Source organism: Aspergillus saccharolyticus, assembly GCF_003184585.1.
Source record: "Aspergillus saccharolyticus JOP 1030-1 unplaced genomic scaffold BP01scaffold_35, whole genome shotgun sequence".
In the NCBI taxonomy this organism is placed as follows: Eukaryota; Fungi; Ascomycota; class Eurotiomycetes; order Eurotiales; family Aspergillaceae; genus Aspergillus; species Aspergillus saccharolyticus.
In genome coordinates, this window is record NW_020290645.1 from 53,087 (window position 1) to 80,269 (window position 27,183).

The following is a 27,183-nucleotide window of genomic DNA, read 5'->3' on the forward strand; positions in this document are numbered from 1 at the left end:
AAAAAGAAGAAAGGGAAGAGAGGAAAGGGAAGACGACGATAGAGAAGGGGGGGGTGGGGAAGAAGAAGGGGATAAAAGAGGATTGTGAGAGGTACTCCGTAGAGGTGCTGGACTCAACGAAACAAACGAACCGAAAAGGAAAAGGGGAAAAAAAAACGACGGCGGATCTGGATCGGGGCTAGCGTGGGTCTCAAAAGACCCTGTCTGGTTTAGCCTGGTATGGTATTTTACCCGATAGTTTCTAGCTTCACTGACGCCAGAATGAGATCAGTCATCGTTGAGCGCAGTTTGATATTGATTAAACTTACAACGTACATACAACGTACAAAGAATGTACGAGCTCAATTACAACAAAGATACAAACTGCCTCCATCCATCCATCTATCTATCTATCATATCCTGATAGGTCCATCCCTCACATTTCACTTGCATCCCGCTGCAGGCTGCATGGTTTTAGTCTGCACAGCCGCCGCTCCGGAGAAAGTTAGGAAGCATCCGACCCGGTTACAGATCCGATGCTATCAGCGAAAAAACAAGAGAGATCTGATGATGCCACCCCAAAAGAGAAACCGGTTTTGATTTTCAGGTTTCCTTCTTTTTCACTTTCTGGCAACTCACTAACTAGTTGCTGCTGACAATTGCAGAAAAGTTACCGAGATTACTGTTGGTGGAGACGGGCTGGGTTTCAGGCTCCCTCCCCAAATCCACATCCACTTGCGATAGCTTTAATTCGACCGGAGGAACTAACGGGTCACTCCCGCCGTGTGGCTTTGACTCTGTTGAGGAGTGAAGTATCATCTCAGCTTTCTCTCGAGACTCTTCCCTTGTCTCCTTCATGAATCTTGGTGTACTGAACTCCGTAACTGGCACAGCACTGGGCTATGGTGTCTACTTACTGTGTGACTGCTCCGTACTTTGTAACTACTCCGATGTGTTTTATTGTTCCTGAGTCAGGTGGGGGCCCGGTGATTTGCATCTCCACTTGCTGGGCGGTACCTGAGAATCTTCAAGACTTCAGGGCAGGGATTTCTACCTACGGAGTCAGTAAGCGCCAAGTCCGAACAAACCAAGAACACACGATGAACTCATCAAGAACAAAAGCCCTTCAATGGGTTCCCCGCTTTTCCCACCTGGACGTTATCAACGGCCTGTTTTCTTCCTTAACGGCGCAACTCTGACAGAGAGACTTCAATCTCCACTTGCGCCCGGGTAATGATCGTTCCATGGCTCGCTTGACTGGCTTCCCGTTTGTTTATTTTCTAGAAGTGAACCCCCCGAGATGCTTTGGTCTGGGCCCTTTGCCTGGCCCAAAAAAAACAAAAAAATAAAAAAATAGAAAAAAATAAAAATAAAAAAGAAAATTCTACTTCGTCTTCACAGCACCACCCGGGAGTCAGATCAGTCAGCCTCACCATGGTCTGCTACAGGCCCTGACACATTCTTCGCCATCACCACCATGCCTACCGCTTCACGCGGTCATCATGGCAATAGTGTCAAGCCCTGGCGCAATCTTAATCCGGATAATGCGGTCATGCGGTGGGTCCTGGCGATGACGAACGTGTCGCTTGTCCATTTAAATATAGTCGAGCCCGATCCTCGTCTCGTTGGCGCCGAAACTGGGCGCTTAGTCCGATATTTTTGATTGATTGACATTACGATAATCCTCTCGCCCGGGTTAATTAACATAATCGCCCTATCCTCTGATCATATTGGCAACTTTTCCATTAACTTCCGCCACGTTTCTGGACTGTCGGGTCCAGCACTGCGTCATTCCTGTGTCCCTGGCGCCCTGATGCCCGGAGGTTGGCGCAGGGCAACTGATTTCGCTACCGCTTCTCGCGGTCTGAACCGACCTGTTGCTAGTAGTCGCAGCCGGGGACATAGCTCATCTCGGGAACTGCTTTTGTTGGGACGGCGCATTGGCCACCCTCATTATTGATGAGCCTTCAGCGGAGGCGTCGGGTGCTGCGGTCTGCGAAGCCTGCAGGCTGGGATACAACAGCGCTTCAGGTTCATGAGAGTTATGGAAATCATCAGACCAGGCTGTGCAGTGTCACTACCGCATCTCGCCTTCCTAGTAAACCCGCAGCAGGCTTCCCCCGCTTCATTACCCCCGATCATCTGGCGCCTCGCTCGGCATTGAGTTTCGGACTTGGTGTCATCTTTTAGACCAACGTTTGCAGTGGTTGATCTTCAGCGTCATCGGGAAGCTGGTGCACGAAGAGGACAATCTAGGCTTCATGCTTCAAAATACCCTGGAAAAGGGGTTTGGATTAAGCCGAACGACGGCCGGTAATTAACCGAGTCGATCGCGGGGACGGTCCGCGCTACGCCCCCCTGGGAATAGCACCTCTAGCGACCACGATCACGATTGAGATAGCATTCTTCTTGATTTGGGAGAAGTCCTCGTGTCAGCCATGCCTATGCACTAACCACACTTCCTGCCCCTGATAGACCACCTACCAACCAAGGGGGGGGCGTCTGACTGTGTCCACAAGAGTAGCCTGTCAAGCGGTCTAAAGACCTCTCTGTTAGATTTAGTTACGGTACATTCCCAAACAGCCCTACGCTGGCCAACTCAACGAGCTCAATGGCCGTGTAGGGTCCGATGTATCCTACTATTCTCAACAAGTACATGAGTGTCTTAAAGAATCGAAGCTGGGAAGTCCCTGCGGATGCGAGAGCCGGTGCTGGCTGTGCCGAGCCTCCGTATGTATCTTCACAGCGCCGCACTGCAGCGAGAAAACATCTCGAGGCGACGATCAAACACCCGTGCGCAGTCATCGAGACCTCCAGACACAGAAATCCGGCTCCTCGATAAGGAACGAGCCACCCCGGCGGCGCTATGAGAACTCTACTGGTGCTACGTAGGTGAATTCCCCGTCTTCGTTGAGCAGGAGATTGGCTGGGCGGAAATCATCCCACCAGAGTCTCAATGGGCCGCCATGTTCGTAATAGGAAGGTCATGACTGAATGTATGTACTTTCTCAGTGTCTCAATGTAGATTCAATTCGAGGAGCCAGGCGATGTTCGCTCTAACGACCGTTGAAACTATCAAAATAGACCTTCTCGACTGCTTGAGAATGTTCTTGGGCTTCGGAGTCTTACAGTACTACTGCCCAAGCTTCAAAGTACAGCCCTACAGCGCCATCTCTAGGATTTTTTGCCTATATATTGATCTACCGTGTCGAATTTCTATGGAGCTGGAGCGGTCTTGCGCCTGAAGGAGACAGTCGCTGTCGTCTCCAATGCGCCAGGCAATACCTTCGGACTCAGCGGACGGAGGGGAACTTTGGCGTTACTGGCTCCCCCGCTGTGGGCGGAGTGGATTGCCAGCTGCAAGGGACTCGATATTCCGCAGAGCATGATGTTTGCCATCTTCGTGGGGTCCATCAACATCAATCTTGTTTCAATCATGGGTCTGTGTCTGGATCTTCCTGTGGTACGACCAAGATCTGAGTGAAACCACATCGGCGAACTATATTGTACTAATATAATCAAAGCATCTATTGCGTAACAATGCAACCGAGGATATAAGACAAACAAAGCAGCGGTCCTTCCCATCCCCGCCCCCAGCCCTCCACCGATCCCGATCTTAAACCCAGCCAAGAAAAACAAACAGTATTTACCCTCCCATCAATACCCCATCACATCCATCGCTGCATCATGCTCCCATACCAGCCCGCCATGAATCCCAACGAACCCCCTCACTTACCCCCTTCCCGCACTAGCATACTTCCTCGTCCATTCGCGCGCAATCTCCTCATACCTCCCAAAATCACTCTTATACTGCTCCGCAATCCGACCCTCAACCGCATCATCGGGCATCGGCTCGGCCAGCAGCTGGCGGGCGAACTGCAAAACGGCCAGGATCCGCGAGCTGGGCTTCCACTCGTCCGCGCGCAGCATCCCCAGACACATGCTGCCCTTGTCGTCATTGGTGACGTTGGGGTGGTAGATCTTCGTGCGGAAGGAGACGGTCGGCGGTTTAAAGGGGTATTCCGTGGGGAGGGTGAGAGTCAGGTGAAAGGTTCCGTTCTGTTTGTGCGAAAGAGTGTTAATGTTAGAAAGGGGGGGTTTGAGGGGGCACACGGAAGTATATGCAGCACCGAGCAATGCAAGTCCATTTGGAAGTAACATGGCTGGTCCAAGTCCTTGAAGCGTACGAGCGAAGATGAAAAGAACATGGTTTGAGTAGACGCTGAGCCCTGCAACCATTGACCAGATTGCGAACCATAAGAAGCCCAAGATATAGACGATTCGGTACCCGAATACATCACCGCAGCGGCCGAAGAAGAGAATGAAAGTGCCGACTGTGAGAGAATAGCCGGCGATGAGCCAGCTTAGATCTCCGGGATTGGTGATAGAAAATGAATCGCCGATAATGTTTAAAGGGGAAAGACACGCTCCCAATCCAACCTGGGTCATAAATTGCGACATGCATATTACTGCCACAAACAGGACTTCTTGTGCAGACGAAAAGGAAGTCACAGTTTGGCGAATTGAATTGGTTCGAGTCAACTGTGCCTGAAGAGCAGAATGATTTTCTCCGTCGTCATCCATGTCCATGGCCGGCTGGATCTTGTTGAGAAGAAAATATCAATCTGATTGACGTGATGAGCTGTTCATTAGCAGAAAGCAGACTGTAGGGGGTCGAGATGGCAACGTCGATCGAGGCAAATTATCTCTCCCAGCCTCAAGAAAATTTCATCCGCGAGTGGTCAGAAAAATATGGTTACTAGACGTCCGGGGCTTCTTTCACTCCACTCTTTCCCGGCAAACACGGGTAGATCATGTCGAACGCCTTACATAAGCGAAGTACGCGCCCTCCAAGCCTCACTCATCGTAACGGCATTCGGTCACGTTTTGAGGCCGAAACATCACGGGGCCAGATTCAGAGCCGAATATCACGCGGACTGTGCCTATTGTACTGTCCTTGCTCGATCTAAACGACTACTGCCCGACTTTAACGCTAGCTGGTCCCGAATGCCGGTATAACTAATAATTGCACAATGTGACCATCTCAGAGTTTCACCTATACATGAACTGTATATTCCTTGTACCGAGATATCGGATGCTCAGATTACTTGTGACGTAACCGCTGAGTGCTCGCTCAATTGGTTGGGATATGCTGAAGCCCGTAGAGCCGAGCGAGCCGGAGCCGAGCTAGCCGTTTAGACTTTCTTCGAAAATGAGAACCTTCTTCTAGGCTTCCCGTACTGACAGGTATCCGGATTATCCGGTAATTAAAAATACATGACTATTACTTTCGAGACCTGCAGAAGACGATTTCCTCCCTCTGATAATTTGCCATAATGTATCTTCACTCCCAAATAGTGGCGAGCAAAGAAAGGATTGAAGACGGCTTTGTCAGTTCAGTGCGTTACAATACTCGTTTCGCTGACTTACCGCAGGGAATTGGTCCAGTCTCACGAGTCTTTATTACCTCAAATCTAGTCTTTGCTTCACGATTACATGATCTCAATTTTAGGTAAAGGATACATTGAAGGAAACTCGGAAATTCCGCATACACTTCTTGGTTAACAAGACCATTCCTAGAACCAAGGCTTACCGAGCTGATCATATACCACTTTTTATATCAGGATATAGAACACTCTGGAAGCTACAAACCTATCTGCAGAACTTTTGCCCTTATCAGTAGTCACTAAATTGAAGTGCACATAAAGTATGGTACGAGCACGCTGGCATTCTTACTTGTGAATACGCATATTTATCCTGATTCAGGTTCCAGACAAAGCACGCCTCCACATTATCATTGTCGGGGCAGGTCTTAGTGGCATTGCTGCCGCAATCTCCGCGGCTCTCTCCGGGCATTTTGTTGAAGTCATAGAACAAGCACCCGAACTCGCTGAAGTATAAGCCGGGCTTCAAGTCACTCCCAATGCCTCATGACTGCTACAGTATTGGGGTCTACCAGAGTTCGTCTGGGAAGCAGCAGCAGAGCCCAAGAAATTGACGGTACACCGTTATTCAGGACAGGTTTTGGCGCATGATGCCTCATTCGATATAAACATTCGGGCAAGTTATAATGCACCTTTTGTGAATATGCATCGAGGAGATCTTCAGAAGGCACTGTACATGCGAGCGCGAGACCTGGGAGTCGCTTTTCACCTTGGTAAGGTGAGAGGATCGAAAGCAATGACTTTGAGTCTACAACGGTGTGTTCTATGAAAGGACATAGTTTCTCAGGTGATCTTATAATCGCTGCCGATGGGTTATGGTCCAAATGCCGGGATGCTTTTGTCGGAAGGAAAGATGAGCCAGTCCCAACGGGAGATCTAGCATATCGAATTGTCTTGACCGCAGATCAAATTACAGACCCCAAGCTGAGATCGCTGGTCCAGAATCCTGAAGTTCATTTCTGAAGAGGGCCCGGGGCTCATGCTGTCGGTTATTCAATGCGAGGAGGGAAGATGTATAACATTGTTCTGCTTGTACCAGACAATCTGCCTGCAGGTGTCTCCAAGCAGGCAGGCTCTGTGGAGGAGATGCGAGAGCGTTTTGTTGGCTGGGATCCGATGTGAGCATGTGCAGAAAGTGACAAGGAGGCTGTTGATTGACTGATTGCTCTAGCCTGAATAAGCTTTTGAATTATGTGAACAACGTAGATAAATGGAAGTTGATGCACCGTGAGTCTTACCATTATCTATGGGCGGCGTATTAGCTAGACTCAAGAGGCAGAGCATGGTCAAAGACTGCGATGACCTACCTCGGACAGTCTTCCCTAACTCACGGCGCATGGCATGAATTGTGGCAGTAACGAAATAGCCAGCATTGGCAAGGCATTTTCTCAAACCTTCTTGATATCTTTCTTTTGTAAATGGGTCTTCGCTGACTCCAGTTGCCGAGATACCCCTCACAATACATCGATCCCTAGCCTCGTCATTCCACCGAAGAATTAGTTCGTCCTCCCCCTCTGGGATCCTCTGCTCAAAAACTTCTGCGGCGCTTGAAACCCGAAAAGAGCATTGTCGGCAAGAGCCATGCCTAGAAGATATAATGCCCCAGAATAAATCGGTTCATCACAGTCCCAAATAGCGGTACCAAATCTATTGGCATCAGTCTGTGCTCGTATCTCTGCAGAGGTGCTCGCGCGCGCTACTCACATGGTGTTCTCAGGGTCTTTGTTGTTCTTGACGAATTGTTGATCCAGACGCCACCCGATTCTCCAAGGGGCCTCTGTGTCGCGGAACAAAACAAGTTCAATATTCTGTCATCGTCAGCAGCTAATCAAACAATACTGTGCTCAGATTTACCTTATAACGAAGACCCCTGCCGGCTTTATTTTCGGATGCTGGAGTCAAAGAGGACACTCTGGACCCTACACACAGATTCTGTAGAGTTATAAAATGAAACTGGACACGGTATCTTCCAGTCATGAAAAATGGGTCATCAATGGTCCAGAAAGCGACCATAGCACGCTCAAAGCTTTTCAGCTTGAAATTATGCTTGGGTTTTTTATGTTCTTGATGTACTCCTCTGCGACTAAATCATGCTCAATCCACTTTAAAGAGTTAGTTATACAGCTCTCACATACTTCTTTCCAGTGTGAAATATACTTACGCTGTATAGGTCTTGTCTGTCATGGTAAGGAATCTCTCTCTTGGTCTCGAGATAAAATCCCAGAGCAAACTCTTGAGCCCAGACTAAGGTCGAGTTCATGGTCGGACGTCCGTCAGGGTCGAGTCTACCCACGGTTGAGTCGACATGCCAGCGGATAAATTCTTTGAGCTCTTCTAAACCCGGCACTCGATGTCCAACTCCAACCTTATAGTCTTCGGGTAAGCCCTTCTCTTCTTTCAAAAATCTATAAGAATGTGAGAAGACTCAATGTCCTAAAACTCAAGATTGATGACTTACTCTTCATAATGGCGTACCCTTTCCCTGTAGCCTTCTTTCATTTTTGGGGAAGCTCTACCTCCCGACCTTTGGGCATCCTTGACTCGATGAATATCCGCATCGTAGCTTCGCTTTTGGCGGAGTTCACGACGAGCCTTCCTTTTTTCCTCATCTTGGTTTGCTCTAGAAGCAGAGGTGTGAACGGCCATTATCAGTAAGCACGAACGAGATCGAAAGACCAAATAAAGAGTGAGGTATAGAGAGATGTGATAGAAAATGTATGAGAGAATAGATTGATGATTGACAAACTCGGGTGAGATGGGCTCTATTTATGTCCAAAATGAAAGAGAAATACCTTAGGTCATATATCATCATTCGTCCATCATTAATCTATCTATTTGCAATGAAAAGATGATCGGTGTTGAAAATATCTTGGGTCGGGAAAACCAAGAAAAGTTGACGGCCCTTGTTTTGGTGATGCCCTCAAATTTCGTAGGTTCGTATCAGTACCTCAGATTTCGACAAGCGTTAGTCGCGCACGGTTTAAAGAGCCTGTTCTAGTCACGTGGGTTGCTGCAGTGAGCAAGCGGGGAGCTGCTCAGAATCGCTGACTGAGTGAGCCAGAGCAATCCGGGAGCGACCGGAGTTCCCAGGTGCGTGCTCCGTGAGCAATCCGTGAGTATCCCAGAGCGCACACAGATCGTTCACGTGCTGCCCTCATAAAAGCGGCGGCACCCCAATTGGGTAAGCAAACGGGAGTTGCAGCAAAACAGTTCACTTATACACTAATAGAAGTGACTAGGAATAAATACTAACATCTTGCTATTACTGTCGACTGATTAGTTGAACAGGTCTGAATTATATCTATACTTGATTAACTATATTAGCTAGTACCAGTAGGGCTTGCTTGATATTATATCATGGTCTATCTTCAGCTTGAGTATTAGGGAGCAGTTTATTTTTTTTATCTAGTATAAGAATCTTTGGGCCATAATAGCTTCCAGCAGCTTTCTCAGTATATTGAGTAGGGAGATCGGGCGGTATACTCCTAGTACTGAGTAATCCGGCTTGCCAGACTTGTAAAGGATAATAATTTATATCTGTTTCTATTCTTTCAGGTAGTATTCTAGATCTACTGATCTTGTAAAGATAGTGGTTATTATACTCTTTAGGAATATCTATAGATTCTTTTAGACTAGTATAGAGATTCTATCTCTACTCAGGGCTGTAGTTCTCTTTACTATTCGGAGAGACTAGTAGATCTCTTTCTTAGTAATTATCTCCTATAGTAGTTCTTTAGCCCGATTATTATTTTTGATTTCCGATTCAGCTATTCTTAGAAAGAAGATTTCAAGAAATACCCCTGTCTTGTATTAGTTATTAGTTATCTTCTTGGCTTCTGCTTGGATAGCTGGAATACTTATATAGGCGTCCCGGGGGTGTATATAGGTGGCTATTTTTTATAGCTGGTCTTCTCTTACTTTGTTAAGAAAATCTTTCTAGTAGCTTGTCTTTGCTTACTCTACTGCTTATATCTACTATTTTCTTTTCTCACGTATTATATTGAATATAGTCTTTGTAACTAGGTAGTCAGCTCCTAATATAGTATATCTGCTTTACTACTTTCTTTGGGCTTGGTTGGCTGATACTTATTATGTCTTAAGTTTGGGAGTAAACCAGTGCTTTAAATACGGACACGGTGCCTGTACTGGTATGTATTAGTTTAGAGCTGCTGTTGTGGTTTGGATCAGCTTTTCTACTGTGCTGTCTAAGTCTTTGTTAGTCTAGATTTCAGGCACTGGTCTATCTCTGTTAGTATATTTTGCCCTACTTGTGACCAGTCTGCATGGTTGTATTCTTATTTTGGTTTAGGCTTCTTCGCCTACTCTGGACGAAGGCTCCATTCAGAGTATGTTGCTCGGTGGTCTGATCCGTGATTAATATTTGACCAGGCGTGTAATGTCGTTAGTAAGTGTAAGATCGAGTACTGAGGTTGTGCCTGGTTTACTGAGGGACCACTATGTTGTCTCCCCAGGACCCAGGCACTACTTTAGCTCCAGATGGTGGAAGAAATTGATCAGTTCATCTGCGTGTGCTGCAAAGCGATGGTGTACTTCACAGTGACTCCATGCTGGGTGGTGGTGATTGAAGTCTCCCGCCAGGATTAGTTTAGTAGTGCGATCGGCTGATTCTGTATTCTGTTGAATAGCTGTTGGATTGTTGTCAAGACTTAAGAGGCGCTGCTAGCTTCGAGAGCCTCGTGCATCTCGATGGGTGGGCCATAGATTAAGAACACAAAGTACTATAATTCAGGAGTCCATATTTTGATCGCCACCACGTCTGGGTGGCCGCAGTGGACCTGGCGGTGTGATGATGAGAAGATTCTTCGGATGATATAGAGAAGGCTGCGAAACCGACTGGTCTCGTCGGGCAGGTGGGTCGATAGAGTCGCCATGCGCTGTGGTCAACGTGGGTGTGGTATGCTGTCTTTGGCAGTTCCTGAATAGTCGATTAGTACGTGTACCACCGTTTCCGTAGCTCCACACTCGCACCGCTCATCTTCCCGAACCCACGTTGTTTGGCATGCGTTGCCAGCCACGAATGGCCTGTGCGAAGTTGCATAAGCAGGTATGCTCGATTCCGTGGGAGCGAGCCATACAATCGGCGAGACCTGCTGGATGGCAGGCCTTGTCTCAGTTATACGCTCCATGGAACAAACCCGAGGCTTCGTCTGCCGATGAAAAGCTGGATACGAGTAATTCTGCAATACAAAAACTGTTGAATGTTTGGGGGAACTAGGTCGAGGTATGCAACAGGGGTCTGGGTTGCACGAGGAACATTAACGTCAAATTAGCCACGAAGTTCAGAGAGAGCAGCAGAGTTGTCGACCTCCCAGGCTTCCTGCAGCACTTCACCATGTCCATGACGACGTTCGTTACCTCATAACCCATGGCACTTTGCCTGAAAGCAGTTCCACTGCAGTTCGACCAGCATTTGAGATCTTTCGGCAAACTTCGGCGGGCCAGTTTGACTTTCCGACTTCACTAGCCCCTCGTCTCTTCGCGACAGAGGACTTTACTTGCACTGTAAAGCAAAGAAAACAAGCTTGTACCGATGATTTTCTTAAGCCCGCTCACTGGGTTCTCGCGAATGCGTACAACCAGGAACTGCTCCTTCTGAGTCAGTACGAAGTCAACGAGCTCTTCCACCTCATCCGGTCCTCGCAGAAGACAAGACTGCTCATTTACACTCCAAAAACGACAAAAATCATGCGGTCGTTCGACTCTCTGGATTTCCTACAATTAGGCCTCGGTCTTACAATGCCCCGTCAGCCTCAAGATACCGCTCAGGATTTGGGTCTGTTTGCTGGCACTCTTTACTTCGAATCGTTCTCTATCTACGAAAGCTTCCGCCAATTCCTCGGGTTGGTGACTGATAGTTATCGAGAGATCCCAGAAGACCAAGTGACCAACGAAGGTTTTGTCGACTCAGATACACGAATGGCCCATGATTGGCCTGTAAATTCTCCCTTTCGTTCATGTCCATTGCAGTTTTTGGGTGCTGTTCTAGATATACGTAGCAAGAGTCACGGATACTTACAGACTCATGCTGGCACGATCGTGGAAACAGTGCCACTTAGTGCAACCTACTTCTAAGGGATTGGCTGCAATTGGTTACTGCAGCGAATTATCCAGCCCACACAAACTTGTTGCAATGTTTGATATACAGTGATTATCTTAATTTCGAGCACCACTCATGCCTGAGCTGTACCATTTATGAATGAGCATGAGGTATTCTTCCCTGCAATCGAGCGTCTAGCGGATAAGTTGCAGAAGAGAGTCCGAGCACTTCGGCTACTTCAAAAAGTGGTCTGGATCTACAGACTCCAGCTACAACGAACATGATCCCTTTTGCTTGACTACACCCATGTAATGCAGTGAGTGAGCAGTAAAAAGTATGTTTCAGCATCCGCAAGCTCGGAAATACTTACATGATGTCCTGTTCATTATCACCCTTCTGAGACATTTCAAGATAAAGTTCTATTGTTTTGTACTGATTAGTACGGATAGATTTATTTAAGTCCCCTCCGAGTCAATTGAAGAAGATCAAGATAGACAAAGGTTATCAGGAGAACACTATAGCTTGTTTAATATCAACAGTCACACCATACATGAACAGAGGTCGAATTTTATAATAATTGCTTCTTAGACTGTCTTTTTATAACCTCAAGGTGCCCTGTTCTGATTGAGGACCAACTTTACAAACTGTTCCAGTTTGATCAACACGAGCAGCACGACTAGGCGATTGCTTTTTGACAATAGGCTCTTTCTTCATATCATCCTGAAGTATCCACTTGCGTTTTCTGCTAACACAGTTGCGGCGAGGTTCTTCAATCGAGTGAACATTATAAAAATGGCGTCGAAGCTCCAAAGTAGAAGAATGTGCTCTGTCTTCACAAGAAGGATGAGGGCAAACGATAGGCTTTTCCTTGTTTATCTTTGATAAGTGTTCATTGTCGATATGATTGATCAGAGTAGCTTTTTCGCGCCATTGCTTGAATCTGCACTCGGGCTGCATGCTCTGATTACCCAGGCAGAAAGGGCAGAGCCCTGGTGAAACTAATGTATAACGGAATCGCAACAAACCACAACGCGGCTGTAGATCCTTTAGATGAAAGCAACAATGGTCCTGCCATTCAGACTTGGTGTGGAACCACTTGGCACACAAAAAGCACCATTCCAAAAACGCTCGGTCAGTATGACGATGAGCTCTCTTCCCATTTTTGTAAAACTGTTGATATGGTGCTGCATTCAGTGATTTCCTTTTGCATTGAAGTATATGCTTGGAGCGACCTTGGATCTCAAGACTGCAGGAATCAGCATTGAAATACATGTATAAGAAACCTGAAACAAACCTTGACATATTTTTCAAACAAACCGGACATCTTCCGTCGATTGGTAATTCACCGGGATAGTATGCTACTCTCTCTTCAGATGTGCAGATAGCCACCATATCTAGCATACACTGTCTTCCAATCTCGCTGTCAATCGTCACTTCGCTGAATAAGTTATCTCGCAGCCTGTCTCTCTCTGGCATGTATTTTCGGTAGATTGAAAACAGACATGTTGAATCGCGTTCAGTGAATTCCTTTCCCGCAATATATTCATTATAGGAGAACTTCCACCAGTTCTGAATAAAGTCCTTAGTCTTGCTGCGCCGTTTCTTCGCCACTTTGTTGTATAACTTTCCTCGTTCGCTTGCAAGGTCCTGCTGCTCATTTGGCTTGCCATTAATTTTCTTTGTCAGAATCTCAATCTCTGCATATAGACCTTTAATCTCCTCATCATTCTCAAACTCAGCAACAGCAGCGGCATCAAGCTTCTGGGGAGCATTTGGGTCACGGTGATGTGCCATGCTTTCCTCTATATCGAGACATTCATAGTCAGGCTCTAGATTCCAAAAATGCGCTTGGATATCAGTGCGTTTGAATTTCGATTGGTACTTGAGGTAAGTATCCGGATTTGCATGATCTAATGCTTGACTGCGTATAGCTTGAGATGCCTTTGCTATAATAATATAATCAGTAAGGTATACTATAGCATGCAAGAGTATTACATACAGTCAATCGTAGTTGCCACTCGGCCTCTGATTCCATGGATTCGTAGCGGGTCTCGGAAATGTTCTCGTCGGGCGAGAGAACTCAGATCATTCCGAATTGAGGAGAATGTCAGGGCTCGACTAGGATGCGGCCCTTTCGGGGTAACCATGCGGAGAACTGGTAAAGATTGTGCATGATCCTCCCATTCAAGTGTCCAAGATTCCCTGCCCTTAGGTGGAACTTTTGACAGCAACTCATCAACACTGCGAATACCCTTGAAAGCTCGGTCGGCTATGCCTGCAACCATAACATAGAATACAAAGTTTCTGCCAAGCACCTTTTGCTCTGTGATCCAGTTCTTCGGGCTAGAACCATTAGCCTGAATAACAGTGATGCCTGGAGCAGGAACTCACATGACTGCCTCATCATTATACCGGCGGCCTTTCACGAATTCTGGATCTATAGTAACCCATCTTTTGATTTTATTATCTTTGTACTGGATATTGAAGGTAAGATGCTTTTGATGTGAAGAGTTAGGTTCTCTGACAGGGTCCTTGTACGTGGGAATCCGATATACCTTGTAGTAAAGACACTCATTAGTGTTTCTATATGAACTTGACTCGACAATAGCCCCGGCTCTAGCTCCGGAACCCGAAAAGAGTGACAAGGCAAAGGCATCTTGGAATCGAGCTCTTTCATGAATATAGTCATGATCGTCATCTTGAAATAATCGTTTGAGAAGAAGATCAAGATCTGTTGCTGTAACATGAAACTTCTCCCGATGTTTTGTTTCAAGTCCATACTTTGGTGTCAATTCGTTATGAATATACTTTAAATATGGTTAGTAAGCGTTGTAATTCAGGAAAGGGGTGAAAGACCCAGAACATACATTGTAGACATCATCTTTGACACTCTTTGGAATAACTCTTGAGGTTTTTCTCTCCCACTCGGCGATAAAGCAGGATAAGTTATAATCCACACTGTGTTGAGAGGGTAGGCCTCCTTCACGTAGACAGATGTAACTCTCAGAAAAGAGTTTTAAAATCTGGCTGGGAGGATCTGGCTCCACCTTAGAGAAATACCTGTCTTCAGGTTCACCTTGGGTCATCATCCATCTGGTCTGGAGTCAGTGATATCTGTATACATAGTAGAAGAGTATTTTCATTACTTACAAATTCCAATTCTCAACAGCTTTGTTGTACCTTTCATCAGTAGCCGGAGCTCTCTTCTTGTAACATATCTCGTTCTCTTTCCGTTTTGTAATTTGTTGGTACTCTGTAGTAAAACCTCGTAATTCACCGATTTTTCGGAGCTCCTCAACCTTTCTCCGCCTCCGCTCCTCCTCGGAGAGGCCTGATTTGTTATCACGTGACATGCTGAGTTTCGATATGGTATCACTTTTCAAGTTGTTTACTGAGTATGAGTTCATCGAACAGAAAAAAAAGAATAGACAACCAGGTCAAACGCCCTATTTAACTTCAAAAATTTTCTCGGTTGCCTGGCTGGCCCGCTTGGTCACTCAATCGCTCACCTATTTGCTCACCCTGCTCACCCCGCTCACCCACGCTCATGACAACATCACCCAAATCACCCGCACTCACTCTTCGTCTTAGCGTTGCTCACCCATAAAGCAGCGACTGAGAAAGGGCTCATATCCCACTCGGCCGCGTTCAATACGTGGCTTGAGTACGGCTGAGCGGACGGGAAGCCCTATTTTCCACACCCTGTGGTCGTATGTGCTAGATCTTCAACGTTACAAAAACATGATGCCGCGTTTTGCTGAACCTTGAAATGGGTCTTCTTGTTCGGCTTTGCCTGCGTCTCGGACAATGGGCTACCGTGCTCCTCCCCCATAGGAGCACTGTCCAAGCTGCTATGATGAGGAGTGTATGCCCAGATGGCTGCATGTTCCAGGCCGGTGATATTGTACTCGACGACTCGCAATGTCGGGAAATAGTTGGGTACCACGCTGGGAGAAACCAACGAGACGCTGTATCGTTCCGCGAAAGGGCCACCAATCTTTCTTCAAGAAGCGCTTCTTTTTCTTGGACGTTTGGACTGAAGTCTCGTCCTCATCGAAGCAATCGTCCATCGAGAAGCTTCTGAAGAGAGTGTTTACCCTATACTGCTAGTCTGAAGGATAGTATCATTGAGGCTGTGCCAGTTCGAGCTGGATGAAATGTGAGGTGAGGGTGAGGGTTTGCTAATGTGCTTTGGTCAATGGCTTCTTATTTGATTGTGATCTATGAATAGAGGTGCGGTGGCTTTCATTACAGGTACGTTGTCAGTGATCACTACGCTTTTCTTGCTATATAAACCCCTTCCTCTTCCTCCCCCTCCCACCCCCATCTTACCATCGCCAATGTTGTGATGAAGACACCTCCTATTGTCTCGAGATAGCTTTGTGATCTTGAGTTCCTGGCTGGCAAACGATCCTACCACTATTGTTAGGGAAACCCCAGGATGGATCATGCAATGCGACAGTGACAAACAGCAGTCCATGACCTTTCGCAAAGACGGTGCCTAAGGTGAGACCCCACCACCTGATACCACATGGTTATAGCGAAAAGACACAAGTCCCAGATATGTAATAACGCAGCTAATATCATATACGCCTAGCGCCCGGCTGCAATTGCGCCATCGCCCTATACCGCGTCGCCGTCCACACCCGCATCCTCTTCCCGTACATAATCATGGGAATCAGACTTAGAAGCGTACCCGTCGCGATACAAGCCACAGCGATAAACATGTTGACCAACCCAGTAGCTTCGATCCAGGGCGTAAGCGCAAAGACAAAGACAGTGGAGAGCCCGTTACGCACGAATGCAACGCCGACGAGGGCGTCGCCGACGATCTATTCCAGTTAGCTCTATCTTTACCCCTGCCTTCTCAGACTGGCCCATTTAATACGTACATCCTGATAGCAATCCGAAAGATACGCCAGGGAGCATGCGCCGATAGAGGTGAAGGCGCAACCGAAAATCCCACTGCCCAGGGCGAGGGACCACCAGGGCCAGCCCTATTGATTGGTGTTAGTCAGTCAGAACTGATTGAGATGGGATGTTCTCAGTGTCTCGAGAGCTCACCCATGCTAGTCCAAGGCCGAAAAGAAGTATACCCAGCGGCGTGGCCAGGATAGCGGGGATTCCCAGATGCAAGCGTGTCTCGGGCTCGAAGATCCCGTTGTTTCGCTTCGCTCGCCACAGGATGTACCAGTCATTGACGGGCCCGCCGAGAGCCGCGCCGAACACCCCCCCGATAAACGGTGGAAGACTGAACAGGCCGATCTGGGAGGCGTTGTACGCGTAGGGTGGGTAAGCGAGGTATGTCGATTGGGTCGTGGCGAGGATGGAGAACCACGACAGAAAGCAGCCCCAGACGAGAGCTGTGAAGGTGACGGCGGGGAAGCCGATCAGGACCACCAAGGGTCGCTTGATATGCTCAAGGAGGGAGTTGTCTGTCTTCGTGATGAATGCCATTCGCTCCCGGTAGGATTTTGTGGTGTAGCTTGCGCTGGGTGCTACGCTTGTGGGCAAGGATCCTTCTTCAATGCTCGTTTGTTTCGGGAACTTGGTCGTCTCCATTGCCGCTGCCGCTGCCGCTGTTCTGGTCTGAACGTCTTCGTCGGGTCGAGAAAGCAAGACGGGAATGTACTTGCTTTCTTCGAAGAAAAAAATGAAGAGGATGAGGTTGAGTCCCAGCATGATGGCGGTCCACCACCAGATCCAACGCCACCCTTGCGCAGTGGCACAGTATCCGGCAGCCACGGGGGCAAGATATGCGCCCGTGTTGACCATGAGGTTGTACATTCCGTTGGCAGAGGCACGCTGGTGAACAAAGAAAATGTCCACAATGGTCATCTGCACGAGGGCTTCGCTGACGGCGCCAGCAAGCCCACTCAGAACGTTGACCGCGAGCAATTCCCCGGTGGAGTTGAGGCTGGCGTTCCAGATGGCTGTAGCAAATTGCACGGCCGTGCTGAGAATGTAAACGGAGCGACGGCCATACTTGATTGCGAACGGAACCAAGAGGATACACCCGACCGCCAGACCGGCCAGGTTCGCAGCGAAGGAGTTGTTGAGGTTCGCCCAGGAGATACCGAGTTCGGCGTTCTGGTCGACCCAGATGACGGTTCCGATGTCAAGGAGCACGAACGACGCTAGGGTATAGAAGCTGGCGATCACAAAGTTGACTGTTTTACGGGACTTGGGCCAATTCTATTGACTCGAGGTGAGTTCACGGTCTTTGTAAAGGATTTAGACAGGTTACCAGGGGATCATTAGGGTCGTCTGTTGGGGTAGGCTCCAGAACGACGACGGTAGCAGACTGGCTTGGTCCGACTATCGATGGTCAGAGATACCTCACTCATCTACATTGTGTCAAAGCATACCATCTTCAATGGTGACGGTGCCCGGTGGCTCGTTCATCACTATGGTATCAAGCAGTTGGTGTGTGGTATAAGTTTTCTGGAACCCTTTGAAGGAGGGAAGCAAGTGATGGGGAGAGAACGAGACGAGGCGAACTCGGTCTTTTTGGATATCTTAACCACTGCTATCAAAAAACGGGGCCTGGCCTTGAGGCAATGCTCATTGGAAGGTGCGTCGCCTATTGATAGGGATGTGCTTTGCAGGCGACTCAAATTTCGCGCCATCGATTGAGCAGACGGCAGCACACCGATAAACCTCGGACCAATGAAGACGGAGCGCCACCATGCTTTGCTCTCGCCATACACAAGCTTGAGGATGCGTGCATCCCTTACATGCAAAGATAGCATTCTAGACAATCCAGACTAAATCAAGGAAGTCCTCCCGAGAGATAGGGCAACGGCCTCCCAGCCCCGCTCTTCCCCGCATTCACTTATCGCTCCCATCTTCACCACGCGATTTTTCAACTCCTCCTTTCAACAGACAGCAGAAATATGCGGCGACGGATGCCATCCAGTTGCAATGAGCGTTGATGGCGTCGCTTCAAAGTTCGACCTGATATGGGGCTTGTTCGGCTGCGCGGCGATCCACCTTCCGAGCTTGTGTGCAGCTCAATTAATCAGATGCACGCCAGTTTCCAGCCTGGTCACGGATCGGACATCAGTGTCGGGGTCGATATGCATTCGACCGGTCAACTGAGGATAAGAGTCCAGGACACGGCTGATGGCTCGGCTCTGCCGGTCTATCGGAATGAGGTCACCTGAGGAGTCGGACTCGTAGAACTTGGCCGCATTTATCGGGATGCAATGATGTTGCAATTGATCGAATGGTACCAGCACAAACGGATCTGGTAGGCAGATCTGGTGTTCACGGTGGACAAGATGGGTTGCAGTACGTGTGAATGTGGCGGTCAATCCAGCCATAGTGCGAATCAGACAGAGACAGAGTAATGGTACCAGGAATCATCTTCAACTGGCTCGTCGGATGTATTGTTGAAAAGCAATTGAGTCTTGGTGGCGCAGATATTCCATCGACGATCTTGGCTGGTTGTATACTTGTATACTTACTTCAGCCTGCGGGCACCCAATCTGGTTAAGCCCGTGCATCAGGGACAAACAGCGACCCACTCACGTGATCTCCGCGGACTTTCCTCCCCACCACCGCAAAACTTTCCTATATCAAATCTCTCTCTACTCCGTACAACCACCCTGTTCGTGTGAACAACTACAACAACCTTCGCACGCCGAACGAGGAGGCAAGACTCCCGCAGCTCAAATCAGCCCTACACAAACTTTCGAACCGAACCCACTCACCCCCATAACCCTTATAACATCCGAACACAAAAGCCGTAACACAAAACCCAACCACCAAAATGTCGCAAAAACTCGACCTGACACTCACCACCACTCTGACCCTCCTCGACCAATTCCAAACCGCCATCACCAGCGCCAGCGCCAGCTTACCCCCCGCCTCTACCTCCACTTCCAATTCCACCACAACAGAAACAACCATCCCCACAAAAGACGCCCTCCCCCTCCTCTCCGCCTCCGCCCTAACCCTAAAATCCCAAATCACCAAACTCTCCCTCGTGACGATCACCGCCCCGTTCACGGCCACAGCCGCAACGCCCATCCTGACCGCACTCAACGATTCCGTCCTCCCGTCGCTCGTAACCGCCGCCCTCCTGATCACGCCCACGGACCACACGCAGGCGTTCCAAACGGAAGCGCACGCGCTGACGCGGTTGGCGCTGACGGAGCTGGGGGTTCTGTTGGGTGCTGTGCAGGGTATCGCTACCTCTGCCAGCAGCAACCAACCAGAAGCTAAAAGTGAGAAGCAAAGCACCAGGAAGGGAGGGGCGGAGCTGGCGCAGTCGCGCAAGGAAGAGGTGACGCTTGCGGCGGCGCGGGCGTGGGAGGCCTGCGACGCGGTGATTGATCTCGCGGCGAAGGGGGTGGTGGGGTTCGTGGTGCGGCGGGTGGAGCAGTGGCGGGACCTCGTGCGGGATGCGGTTGGGGAGATTGAGGAGTGGGATCCTGAGGAGGAGGGGGATGAGTTTTTCGACGAGTTGTTGAGCGACGATGAGAAACAGGGTGCGGATGACGACGATGATGACGATAATAAGGAGGAGGGTGGTGATGATGATGATGAAGAAGAGACGGCGGCCTTGCATGCACAGAAAAAGATCACGCTGAAGATGTTGAAGCCCATTGCGCAGGTGTATCCGGCTATCGTGACGCACCGGCTGAAGAAGACGCCGGATACAGTCGTCGAGATGGCCAAGCTGGAGACTCTGATGAAGAATCTGCAGATGATTCCGGAGCTGGTCGATGAGATTGCAGGCGCCTTGTATGAGGCAGACCCTCAAAAGTCCGGGCGGTTCTTAACCCAGGCGAAGGAGAGGGCTGTCCTGGCTCTGCAGTTGGTTACGTTGCCTTGGCAGGGGACGGGTCAGGATAAGTTCACTACTTGGGCAAATACGTGGTTGAAGGTGATGGAGGAGCTTAGCAAGTCGATCTTTGTGTCTGCATGATACTCCTGGTTCGAGGGGCTGTTGTAATGAGCGAGTTGGCTGGTAGGCACATGTTGTGCTTTACTGAAAATTTTTGCGCGATATTACCTGAATATCCAGATAAGTGAAAAATGAAATTGTCAGGAAAAAGCATTAGGACCAAATAGAGGGAGTCACCAGACATCACCAAAACTGAGCGCGTACATCTCGCATCAGTGCAGTGGCCGAGACTCGAAATAAGCATCATAGGCAAAGGTATCGAGTAGCAACCAGTAATGTAAGCATTATGACCATGCAAACAAAGGGACAATACAGCATCCAGTACATACGCATTACATCTCGCATTAACTGACACAGAACAAACACTCAATCCAAATCCACTACACTGCCAACAAATCTACTTGTCAGGCAAGCAACCAGCAACACAAACAACCACAAATCACAGCCTATCTCTTTCTTGGCCTCTGAGGCGGGTTCTCCCTCGAGGGCTCCTGTGGCGGCATATGCTTGAGACGATATGTGCCTGGTCGAGCCTGCTCGGGAGCAGACGCCGAGGTCGATTCTTCAGTTGGGAAATGACTCTTGTAGTTGAATTCTAAGTCCTCTGCGTCAAACCCACTCTCACCGTTGTCAGGCAGGTCCCAGAATAAGCTGTTGTCTGGGCTCTGCGTGGGGTGACCCAGTTGAGAGTCGATGAGGAAGTCACCAGGCTCGCTGCGGCCGTTGTACCCAAAGCCATAAGCCGGCTGTCCTGGTGCCAGTGGTGGCTGCTGCATGATATACTGAGTCGGGTTGACAAAGCCCATAGGAGGGGGCATCATATAGCCAGGAGCCGCTGCAAACTGTTGCCCGGCTGGCAGCGGAGGAAAGTAGGGTCCGTTGCCGCCATAGGCGTTGGCGTAGTTGGGACTAAAAGGGGCCACCGGGGGAGTACGGTGCCCTCTCACGGGAGGGCTCGGGTAACTCTGGTGCTTGCGTTGGATGTCCGGATCGTTCTGCACGTATTTCTCAAACGCGCTCTCGATTTTCGCCCGCTGGCTGGGCCCTAGTCTCTTCTCCAGATCCGCGACGTTCTGTCCATACCGGTTCAGACTTCCTGGGCTTCTTATTGAATCATCACTGCGCTGTCGACCTTTGAGGGAGGGAGACACAGCATGGCCGCCACCGTCCTTGGCTGTATGTTCTGCATTGGGTCTCACGGCCCTCCTCGAGGAGCCCGTCCCATTGTGGCTGTGCAGTTCGGGGTATCCGGTTCGGCTGGTGTATTTCAGGTCGCTCTCTAAGCTGCTGCTGGAGCTGGTGTTCCTGTTGCTGATCCGTGGTTGGAGAGGTGGACTACGAGAATGCACGCTCGGATTACTGCCCGGATAGTATGCCAATCCAAACGGATTCCTAGGCTGTGACACCAGACACGCCGTGGATTAGCCTTGAACCAGGTCACCTGGTAGAGAGGTAAAGTACTCACCACGACGTGTCCAAGTTGCTTGAGTCGATGACGTAACCTTCTATTTTCCTCCTTCAGGAATTCTATCAATCTATCCTTCTCGGCCGAAGCGCCGCGTTTCTCTGATTTCAAGGTGATCGGGTCGGTGTGCATGCATGCCTGGTTGGCAGCCTTGCATTGAGAGCAGCCGTCTTCATGGCTCGTGCACTCTTTTCTCAGGTTCTATATCTCACACAAAATGGCACAACGGTCAGCCTTAGTAAGGTCCACTCGATCGCTTAAGCTCGGGGCGGTCGTTGATAGCCAGTCACGTAAACATACCTTGCAGCGATCACAGGCTATGGGGGTGCGCGTCTTGCGCATCTCTCTGTACTTGTTGCGGATGGCCTCCGAATGATCAGCCTCTGCTTCGTACTTCTTGCGTCTTTTGATCTTTCTTCTCTCGGGATGCGGTTCGGCGTCTCCTTCTACTGCACCCGGATACTCTTGGTTCAAGTCCTTTGCTTCTCCGATCTCGTGGTGTTCATCTGCCTCAACTGGTGGCATGTGGTCCTGATTCTCGTCAACCACGCGTACCGGCGAGGCTTCCCGTTCATCGTCCGCGTCGACCGCCGATTCGCGGTCATTCTCCGCGCCCGGCCTTCCGTCAGCGATGCCCGCATCGTCGACGGCAGGGGGCGGCAGGTCGAGTACCTTCTGGCCGTTGCCGCTGATCTCTCTCAGAGACTCGGCTTGTCGGGACTCGACCCCTGCGTTGGTGGGGTCTTCGTCGCCGCTGTCGTGGTCAGTGCTAGCCTGGTCGTCGCTGTCGTTGTGAATGCTGAAATCGGTCTCATTGCAGTCCTCATTGAAGAGCCCCGCTTGGCTCGAGGTTCGCTTTTTACTTTCGGGGGACATTTGGATGAGGTTCTTGAGGCGCGTGGATGATCCTGCGTTGTTACCTTCCTCGGGATGCTGGTGTCTGTTGGAACCTTTCTCTCAATGCGGTACTTTGAGGGACATTTTCGCATCTTATAGATCCAGACGCACTATGTTTGCCGGGTGTCTCAACAGTCAGGAGCAATAATGAGTGGATAATGTCCTTGTGTGCGAGAATGGATAAAGAACACAAAGAGCGCTGATCCCGGGGCACTGGGACCTGTCGAAGAACTCGATTGTTGCAAACAATGCTTCTTAGAGCGATCATGCTGAATGCCTCTTGAGTGAAAGAAGGACGGTCAAAGGCCTTTCCTCCCAGTTTCCTTTTCAACGACATAGCTATTGTTATGAATACTAGTGAGTCTCCTGAAAGTTTTAGCGCTGTTGGTGGACTCTTCGTTGTTGTGCCTGAACTAGTGTGATATACAACAGGAGTCGTCGTTTCTAGATGTCATGATTAAAGTTTGATTGGCCCGGAAGACAAAGCACACTAAGGATGTCGAGGAGCTTCAACATTAATGGTGTTTGAGTGGAAACGATGCAGTCGTGTTCGATATGGATGAGGTGGAGAATCGGGAACCCAGTGGGCAACAGCACGAGGAGCTGTTGGTCCGGGAGCAACAAGGAACAAACAGAAAGGTGGCACGTAGACGGCCAGATCCGGAGATTTCTCGATAAAAGGCGGTACACCAATCTACTTTGCACGTGCACATCATTGCGTACGAGTCACAAAGGAGACAGACCTACTATGGCATTGTATGTACAAACGTGAGAAAATGTCATTCTTCATATCACTCACACCAGCCAATTGCACGAAGGCGTCTTGGTATACAATATACTTTGTCAGGCTTTATCTCAGACCCAGCAACAAAGCCCCAATATCTCTGCAGCCAATTGCTTCATTTGCACTAGAATCAAACTTTGTTGTGCTGGGCGGGATCTACCATGCCTCCATATTGCGGAAATATTTACAAGTTCTTGTCGGATACAGGGGTCAGGAAACAATGCTGCACTAGTCGAAATGTCTACAACTTAGCACGGAACCCATTCCGTACACTATCTAAGCCCGAGGGGCCATCGTATATTTGTTGCTCGACAAGTCGGGTATTGATCTGTTGTCCAGTGTCAGAAGGATTATGGCCGAGGTGGAAGCAGCAAACTTACATGTTGAGGGCCTAGATCCTCGACTCTTTCTACACCGAGCAAGCGCATGCAAGTCTTCGTCTCGTCGGATAGAACTAGATCTGCATGTTAGTCTTGCTATAGCGAGCATAAACCGAAAAATCTTACTCTGCAGGGTACGCTTGACACCCTCAACGCCACCGGCGCCAAGGCCCCAGAGCGCCGGACGGCCGACTCCGACTCCTCTGGCACCCAGACAGAGGGCCTTGACAACGTCTGTTCCACGACGAATGCCGCCGTCCACCCAGACTTCCAGCTTGTTGAAGACTTCTGGGCAGTACTTCCGGATTTCCAGTAATGTGTGCACTGCTGGAGGCGCAGTATCCAACGCACGGCCGCCGTGGTTCGACAAGATGATACCCTTCACTTGAGGGGCATGAAGAGAGGCGATGTAAGCATCTTCGTGCGTCTGAAGACCCTTGAGGATGATGGGCAAATCTGTATGCTTCGCCAACCACGGCAAAGTCTCCTTCCATGTCAACGAAGGATCCGTCCCGGCGAAGAGCTGCCGGCCCACGCCGCCTAACTGAGCTGACTCCTCAGAGCCCGAGGCTTCCTTATCAGCCGCCATGGCTGCGCTGGCTACCGGCGCCGACGCACCGACCGTATTCCCGCGTTCATCGTCTTCGCGCTTCCCAGGCACCGGCGCGTCCAGAGTGAGAACGATGAACTTGAAGGCCTTCAGCTTCTTGATGCGTGCGAGCATCTTTTCGCTCTTCTTCCGATCGACCTGTACGTACAACTGCCATCCGAATACCTGGTCGGGCGCTGCGTCTTGCACAATCTGCTCCGGGGTCATGGAGGCATTGTTGGAGATGATCTGCATGGCTCCAAAGCTGCGGCACGCTTCCGCGATACCTGCTTCACCAGCGGGGTGGCCCAAGCGAGCCATAGCGGCGGGGGATACATAGATTGGCATTCCTAGATTGTGACCCAGCAGGGTGGTATCCAGGTCACACTTGGTGCAGTCAACGAATACCCGCGGTCGGAGGAGGATTGACCGGTAGACTTCTGTGTTGAAGTGTTTCGTGATCTTGTCGTCCGAGGCGGAGTAGTAGTAGGCCCAGGCCTTTCTGCTGATGTTTTTGGTAGCGACCTGTTCAAAGTCGTCCATGTTCAGGAGGGACTCCATCGGCGGTGGCCCTTCTGTCTGCGCGGACTCTGGTGCTGGCTCTGCTTGCACCTTGGGGAGTGTGTCTGCATTCACCGTCCCGAGGAAGTTCTCGGGCTTCAGGTTCTCTTCTAGAAGACCTGGAGGGTGAATGGGGTCGTATTCTTCGGTGGCATCTTTACCTGCGAGCTTGAGAATAATTTTGGCACCGCCAGGGTGCTCGGATAAGAAGTCGGTTACCTGTGGGATAGCGGAGGTTAATGGTTTGGTCGGTAAGCCACGGCTAGGTCAATTGGCATCGCGCATACATCGTACACCTTTCCATAGAGAATTACCCAACAACTTTCGGATGTGTTGTGCTTTGCGACTGGAAAATGTGAGCATTTCAAATCTAAGAACAATTGGGTGTGGAACAATGGATCACTGGGTAGTCAACATACCTTCCGCCGCATCGAATACCTTGCTCATCTTGACGGATCGCAGAGCTCAAGTGTCGGGGGGGAAGAATGAAAGACAGTGGTGAGTAGAAATGCGGGGAAAGAAGAGAAGGCGAGTAGAAGAAGATAAGTGAGAAGAAGAAGTAGAGCAGCCAGGAAGAGAGAGTCAGATCGGCATGCAGTCGCAGGCCAAGGAAAACTGAGCGCAACTCACCGCATTCCAGTTGCATGTCCAGACCAGACCCCCATTTTAGTAACCGATAAGCGTCTCCCAGTCAAAAGATGGGGAAGCCCGGGGGCGGTCGGTCTCCGCCCGTATTGGGCAATCTCGATAGCCGACGGGTATTGGCAGTGTGGATGACAGACGGAAGAATCTTCATTGGTGGAGAAACGCAGCGGGCTGATATCATCGATCTCCGTCACTGTTCACTTTCTCTCCTCCCTTCTCCATCTATCTCTTTTATCTTTCCCCTTACTGACTCGCAGCTCCGATCCATGAACTCTCACATACTGACGTGATTTATCACAGCTCTTTGACCAGTTTGATCTTGGTGTTGACAACTGAGTAGCGTCGCTACGCGATCGTAGTCCAACGCAGCGACGTGATGCTAAAGATGGTCTGATGCAATATCGCGTCTCCAAACTAAGCCACATCCAGCTGCAGCTGGTCCACGTGAGCGGCAACAAAGAACAAAAGAGAAACTTGGCGGTCGCCCAGCTGACAATCAATGCTAATTGGAAGACGATGTGTTAGAAATTCTCTTGAGAAAATCGGTCTGCCCTCAACAAAAGTCGACTTCGTGGGCTGGCGAGCTGTTGCTGGCACCGTCTGCGGCCTAGCCTTGTTCAATCGCCACAAAGCTTCTAAAAGGTGTATGACGCGTTAAGATGTTTGAGGTACGTCAAAAGCTATGACATGGTCTTTCAAGTTCTCTCCTTGCTGTTCTTGCCGTATCGAATCGGCCGAATACCAGCTCCCAGTTTCTAACAGAATCCCAGCGTCGCGCAGCAGATCGCTACCGGCTTCGAATGCACCGTGCCCGCACGGTTGCGCTCACCTCCGACGAGATTGTCGAGGTTCGAGCCGCACAACGCACCTTCGAAGGCGCCTACGTCCGCACAGCACTCTCGCAGTTCTCCTTCGCCCTGGTCGTACTGAAGATCTTTACTAGCGAATTCTACAGCACAGGGGCTTTGTTTGCGATTTACGGCACCGGAGTTCTTATGATCGGTCTCTTCCGACGCCAGCAGGGCAATCGGCAGTTCTTTTCCGAGTTGGGCGAAGATGGCATCAACCGTCACAAATTCAGAACCAGTGGGAATGCGGTGGTGATACTCACAGCCTTGAGTATCGGGGCCTATGCTACACTAATCGGTCTTACTTTGAGACTGGATTACTAGGCACACCTGGCTTTCTCTACGCGAATGTCTGCTGGTACAGCGTTACCCAGGGCGGTGTTACTAGCGGTGAACCACAAAGACGTCTACACCAGATATGAGCGGATTTGCGAACAGCTATTCCTAGGTTTGGATGACTCCGGAGTTTCGAGTTGGTGAATAGCGTCTCGGGCCTAGCGCACCAAGCCGCTGACGGCAGCGACAATCAGGCGTAAGCACTTTGAACATGAAATGTAACAAGGTATAGGGGGTAGATCACGTGTAGAACTATGCTTGACTATCCCGACTGGCATTAGAA

General features: G+C 49.6%; 9 protein-coding genes across 9 annotated transcripts; 3 read left to right on the forward strand and 6 right to left on the reverse strand.

Moving 5' to 3' along the window:
• Positions 1-3,711: 3,711 nt before the first annotated feature.
• On the reverse strand, positions 3,712-4,187 carry BP01DRAFT_368199 (putative ubiquitin conjugating enzyme (UbcB); the record flags this gene model as incomplete). Its single annotated transcript, XM_025576493.1, has 2 exons — positions 3,712-4,038; positions 4,167-4,187. The coding sequence occupies 2 exons, from the start codon at positions 4,185-4,187 to the stop codon at positions 3,712-3,714; spliced, it is 348 nt and encodes a 115-aa protein (XP_025428349.1).
• Positions 4,188-5,692: 1,505 nt separating this feature from the next.
• On the forward strand, positions 5,693-6,596 carry BP01DRAFT_359459 (uncharacterized protein). Its single transcript, XM_025575688.1, has one exon. The coding sequence runs from the start codon at positions 6,189-6,191 to the stop codon at positions 6,384-6,386; it is 198 nt and encodes a 65-aa protein (XP_025428350.1). The 5' UTR covers positions 5,693-6,188; the 3' UTR covers positions 6,387-6,596.
• Positions 6,597-7,123: 527 nt separating this feature from the next.
• Positions 7,124-8,069, reverse strand: BP01DRAFT_376250 (uncharacterized protein; the record flags this gene model as incomplete). The annotated part of the gene is made up of 5 exons (XM_025576942.1): positions 7,124-7,231; positions 7,278-7,469; positions 7,508-7,525; positions 7,585-7,828; positions 7,882-8,069. 5 exons carry the CDS (start codon positions 8,067-8,069, stop codon positions 7,124-7,126), a joined length of 750 nt encoding a protein of 249 aa, XP_025428351.1.
• A 7,995-nt stretch (positions 8,070-16,064) lies between these two features.
• On the reverse strand, positions 16,065-17,993 carry BP01DRAFT_394251 (MFS general substrate transporter; the record flags this gene model as incomplete). Its single annotated transcript, XM_025578311.1, has 5 exons — positions 17,850-17,993; positions 17,729-17,799; positions 16,546-17,676; positions 16,374-16,478; positions 16,065-16,313 (listed from the first exon to the last, which is right to left on the reverse strand). Exons 1-5 carry the CDS (start codon positions 17,884-17,886, stop codon positions 16,065-16,067), a joined length of 1,593 nt encoding a protein of 530 aa, XP_025428352.1. The 5' UTR covers positions 17,887-17,993.
• Positions 17,994-18,363: 370 nt separating this feature from the next.
• On the reverse strand, positions 18,364-18,896 carry BP01DRAFT_134799 (uncharacterized protein). Its single transcript, XM_025570506.1, has one exon. It carries the CDS (start codon positions 18,804-18,806, stop codon positions 18,495-18,497), a length of 312 nt encoding a protein of 103 aa, XP_025428353.1. The 5' UTR covers positions 18,807-18,896; the 3' UTR covers positions 18,364-18,494.
• Positions 18,897-19,075: 179 nt separating this feature from the next.
• On the forward strand, positions 19,076-20,528 carry BP01DRAFT_359462 (uncharacterized protein). The gene has a single exon (XM_025575689.1). It carries the CDS (start codon positions 19,256-19,258, stop codon positions 20,414-20,416), a length of 1,161 nt encoding a protein of 386 aa, XP_025428354.1. The 5' UTR covers positions 19,076-19,255; the 3' UTR covers positions 20,417-20,528.
• A 313-nt stretch (positions 20,529-20,841) lies between these two features.
• On the reverse strand, positions 20,842-22,736 carry BP01DRAFT_385481 (Zn(II)2Cys6 transcription factor domain-containing protein; the record flags this gene model as incomplete). Its single annotated transcript, XM_025577599.1, has 3 exons — positions 20,842-21,792; positions 21,861-22,061; positions 22,161-22,736. 3 exons carry the CDS (start codon positions 22,734-22,736, stop codon positions 20,842-20,844), a joined length of 1,728 nt encoding a protein of 575 aa, XP_025428355.1.
• Positions 22,737-23,575: 839 nt separating this feature from the next.
• BP01DRAFT_359463 (FMN-dependent alpha-hydroxy acid dehydrogenase) lies at positions 23,576-25,699 on the reverse strand. Its single transcript, XM_025575690.1, has 5 exons — positions 25,491-25,699; positions 25,359-25,417; positions 24,048-25,290; positions 23,922-23,995; positions 23,576-23,869 (listed from the first exon to the last, which is right to left on the reverse strand). The coding sequence occupies exons 1-5, from the start codon at positions 25,516-25,518 to the stop codon at positions 23,783-23,785; spliced, it is 1,491 nt and encodes a 496-aa protein (XP_025428356.1). The 5' UTR covers positions 25,519-25,699; the 3' UTR covers positions 23,576-23,782.
• A 676-nt stretch (positions 25,700-26,375) lies between these two features.
• On the forward strand, positions 26,376-26,888 carry BP01DRAFT_376255 (uncharacterized protein; the record flags this gene model as incomplete). Its single annotated transcript, XM_025576943.1, has 2 exons — positions 26,376-26,384; positions 26,487-26,888. The coding sequence occupies 2 exons, from the start codon at positions 26,376-26,378 to the stop codon at positions 26,886-26,888; spliced, it is 411 nt and encodes a 136-aa protein (XP_025428357.1).
• Positions 26,889-27,183: the final 295 nt, after the last annotated feature.